The 4256-nt window shown below is 41.0% G+C and overlaps 1 protein-coding gene across 1 annotated transcript in view; it reads right to left on the bottom strand.

Moving 5' to 3' along the window:
• The window catches only part of MRRF (mitochondrial ribosome recycling factor), a 47996-nt gene that overhangs the window by 4607 nt on the left and 39133 nt on the right, over positions 1-4256 (bottom strand). Inside the window, exon 6 of the mRNA XM_006774010.2 lies at positions 3672-3831. Within this exon, the coding sequence (XP_006774073.1) occupies positions 3672-3831 (160 nt within the window). The remainder of the gene's footprint in view (positions 1-3671; positions 3832-4256) is intronic.

Below are 4256 nucleotides of genomic sequence, written 5' to 3'. Positions count from 1 at the left end.
TAGACATGACTGCAGGGAAAGAACCCACCACAGAATAATTTCCTTCTTATAGACCGAAGACAAAACATTTTTATGACAGAATTTTGAAATGTATGACCTCAAAAGACATTTGGAAATTTTTTTAAAAATTAAGAAAATCTCTAAGTATAAAATTAAAATTGTCTATAATCCCATTACCTGAAATAACCACTATTAACATTTAAGAAGATAGGCTGCCAATCTTTTTATGTACATGAAACTCTTCATTATAAAAATAAAATCATATGATAATACTGTTATGTAATCTACCTTTAAAAAATAAATTCAAAAAAAAAGTACATCTGTAAAATATTCTTATAGTTGTTGCTATATGTAGACTCCAGTTAAGGAATGTAAAACAACTTATTTTCCCACTGTTAGAAACTTAGACAGTTTCCAGTTTTCTACAATTATACATAATCAACACACACACTCCTATAGATAAGATTTTTGACAATTTATTTTAGATAAATTCCCAAGTCAGTGAATCAGAAATGTATGGATTTTGGTATACACTGCCATACTATCCTCTAGAAAAATTGTATGGATTTATACAAAGAATAACTTAATCTTTCCAATGGAGTGTGGAAATAAAAGCAACACTCCTAATGTAAGCAACATTTTAAGCTCACATTAAAAGTTCTAGGTTCAAATATTAGGGATTAGAAAAGGCCAAAAAAATATTAAATACACATATTCTAAAAACCCATGAGTGATTTAGGCATTCTGTACCAAGAACCTTAAAACAGGCATTCCCTTTGCGCTGTAATTCCACACCTGGGACTGTATCCTAGGGAAATTATCTCAACAAAGATGTGTGTATAAAAATATTCACTGCAACCTTACTTAAAATAACAAAAACGTTTAAACAAACTAAATGTCCAACAACAGGGCTTACAAAAGTGAATTATGGTATGACGACAGACTGTTTTGCAACCATTAGAAATGTCTGTTTATAAAGAGATTTTTAAGACACAAGAAAATGCTAATGGTTTTAATGCCAAACAGAAAATAAAAATCTGTATACAAATTGCATGTACAGTACATGTTCTCAATCATGTTTAAAACTATGTAGTTTAAAAAAAAAGGGGGGGGGGGATTCCAAAATATTACAAGCAGTTGTTCCTGCAATGTGGGATCATGGGGTGAATTTTTCCCCATTTTTTAAAACAGTCTTCTGAACTCTCTGCATTTTCTACAATACTTTGATAATCAGGAACAAAGTAAACAAATATATTTTAAAAACTGCTTGATAAAGCAACAATCAGCCCCTGCCTGTTTAACTTAAATAAAAACATATACCAAAAACTGCATATCGGTGCCTTCTGTCAGGAAAAAAAGAACAAAATGAAGTGTGTACAAAATTGTCTTCTATTTTCTTACTGAACTTTGAGCCACATGACAGTAAAAAGTTTTTATCAATAATGGCAGAATATTTAAATGATAATATCTCAGTAATAAAGATTGTGGTGAAATAAATATATAGTAGGATCTTTTTTCTTGTAATATTACATAAATGCTTACAGAAATAATTTGAATGTTAATAATAGTCATCTCTGAGTGATGAAATTTCACTTACTTTCTTCTTAATTAAAAAAAATTGATACGAAACATGGATTAGTTTAGTATCAGAAAAAAAGAATAAAGTTACTTTGAAAGATAATGTACAGTAACAAGCACTGAATAAAATATCTAATCTGAAAAGGACGGTGAGAAGCCAGGTGCCAAGGACAGAAGGCTTCCAGCAAGGTCATTGTCAAGGGGTTTTCCTCAGGAGAGCTGGTTATCCGATCATTCTCTTTTGCAAGGAGCACAGGCTCTGGTCCCTGAGGCAGATGCCCAGATTTGCTGAGTGAGGACTTACCACCAGGAAGCAACCAAGGTGCCAAGTGTCAGCTGAAGAGATGAAAGCCCGGGGGAGATGGACAAGGAGCTGGCTCAGCGGGAGCCAGACCTGGACTCTCCCAGGACTGATCAGGGCTCAGAGAGGCCAGCCAGCCTCTGAATCTCTGTCAGCTGATGCAGGGATGGCAAGAAGGGAGCTTTGAGGGTCTGGGTGTCAGGTAATGGTACTTCTAGCAGCCCCAGGGCAACCCTCACGGCAGGAATTACACATCCCTTGTTACAGAAGAAACAGGCTGAGGAGTCGTGTAACCTCCCCAATGCCACAGGACACCGACTGCAGAACAATCTCTTTTAAACTCAGGTGCCTTGCCACACCTTGTCTGCTTTTGCAGAATCACCTAGGCCAGTGGTCAGCAAACTGTAGCTCACAAGCCACATGTGGCTCTTTGGCCACTTGAGTGTGGCTCTTCCACAAAATACCACGTGTGGGCGCGCATGTACAGTGTGATTGAAACTTTGTGGTCCATGCGCAGAAGTTGGTATTTTGTGGAAGAGCCACACTCAAGGGGTCAAAGAGCCGCATGTGACTCGCAAGCCACAGTTTGCCAACCACTGACCTAGGCAACTTTTTAAAAATACACATTCCTGGGCAGACCTGCTGAAACAGAAAATTCAGGAGCTAGCCCCAAGAATCCACCGAAAATTCTCCCCTGGGGGACTGTCTGGCCTGGCCTATGACTAGCTGGCCCAGGAGAAGAGGAGCAGGGAGTCCATGTACGGCCTCCTCCAGGTATCCTGCCTTCCGCTCCTTCCCTCTTGGTCCACATCCTGCTCAAAATCTTACTTAAACTAACGCTTTTATTGTGGACAAGGTGGCTTTGGGTGAGCACTTTACAGCACACTCAACATCATAAATTCTATCTCCTAAATACTGTTAAGTTCATCTTCCTACCTTAATTCCACTTGTACCACCCAGGTCAGGCCACTGTCATTTCCTGGTTGGATTTCTTTCTTTTCTTTTTTAAAAAATATATTTTTATTGATTTCAGAGAGGAAGAGAGAGGGAGAGAGAGATAGAATGATCAATGATGAGAGAGAATCATTGATTGGCTGCCCCCTGTACGCCTACTGGGGATTGAGCCAGCAACCAAGGCATGTGCCCTTAGACCAGAATCAAACCTGGGACCCTTCAGTCCGAAGGCCGATGCTCTATCCACTGACCCAAACCAGCCAGGGAAGATTCTTTCTCCCCTCCCCTCCCCTCTCCCCTCCCCTTCTTCCACCTTTATGACTGAAAGTATTATACATGTCCCCTTTGTTTCCAGTGACAGGTGTAAGTGCCACCACTGGGCACACCAAGAACACTGTTAAGTTCTCACTTCTCAGCACCCAGACCACCAACCTCAGACAGGAGAGCAATAATGTATATAGGCTCTGAAGTCAGTCTACCTGTCTTTGGATCCCATTTTACCTTTTATCAGCAGTATGACTTTGAGCAAGACATTCAACTTCCTTGGACTTATTTCCTTGCTGCCTACCCGTCACAGCTTTGTAGTGACGAGGATAAATGAAGTGATGGAAAGTGTTTGGCAGAACCTGGAACACACTGAAAGGTCAGCAGATCTCCTCCTCCTCCCTAATCCCAGGGCCCAGCACAGGGCGAGGCCCAGGACAGAGACCCAGTCAACAAAAATCACATCAATGAAGGACCAGGGTGCTGTATCTTGTCCTCATTTTCCTCACTTTAGACACGAATAAGTGAGTCCCTGGGTCAGATACAGAAGCATGGCATCTGCTGGGAACAGTACCTGCTTTTCTATGAGTCGAATGGTGTCCTCTGAGGTTTTGTCCTTTGATTTCTTCAGCTTATTCATTGCGTTGGTACGAACCTTCCGTAAGGAGTCTTTGGCCTTGTTGGTGTTCTGTTTGGCCAATTTGGCCAGCATTTCCCTGTGCTCCCTGGTTACTCTGATAAAAGAGAAAAATTTACCGGTAACATCACACTGTCCATTAGCTCAACAGTTTGTTACCTTACTCTCTGATGGTGGATGAGCTTCACATTCCTGACACACGCCCATGGGGGTGCTCAGGGTCAAGTAAGGTTCCTGGTGAGTTAGCTGAGAAGAGCCAGTAAGAGTACTGCTTAAAAGCATGAGCCAAGAAGTCTAGAAATATGAGGGGCAAATCCTACAAGAAGTGTAAGACTTGTCTCCTCAGTGTCCCCGTCTTTATACTGGGACTTGTCAGTGCTTGTCTTAGGCAGTGGCGTGAAGATCACGTGAGACGATGCATGTACAGTGTTTGCCACTGACCCCGGCACATTTTAAGTGCTCAATAAAAGGAAGCAACAGTTGGCTGTAACTCCATCCCCTTTTCTCCCACTAAAGAAAGAG

Source organism: Myotis davidii, unplaced genomic scaffold (assembly GCF_000327345.1).
Source record: "Myotis davidii unplaced genomic scaffold, ASM32734v1 scaffold964, whole genome shotgun sequence".
Taxonomy (NCBI): domain Eukaryota; kingdom Metazoa; phylum Chordata; class Mammalia; order Chiroptera; family Vespertilionidae; genus Myotis; species Myotis davidii.
Note: the sequence above shows the minus strand (reverse complement) of the source record. Positions and strands in the feature narration are given on the sequence as shown.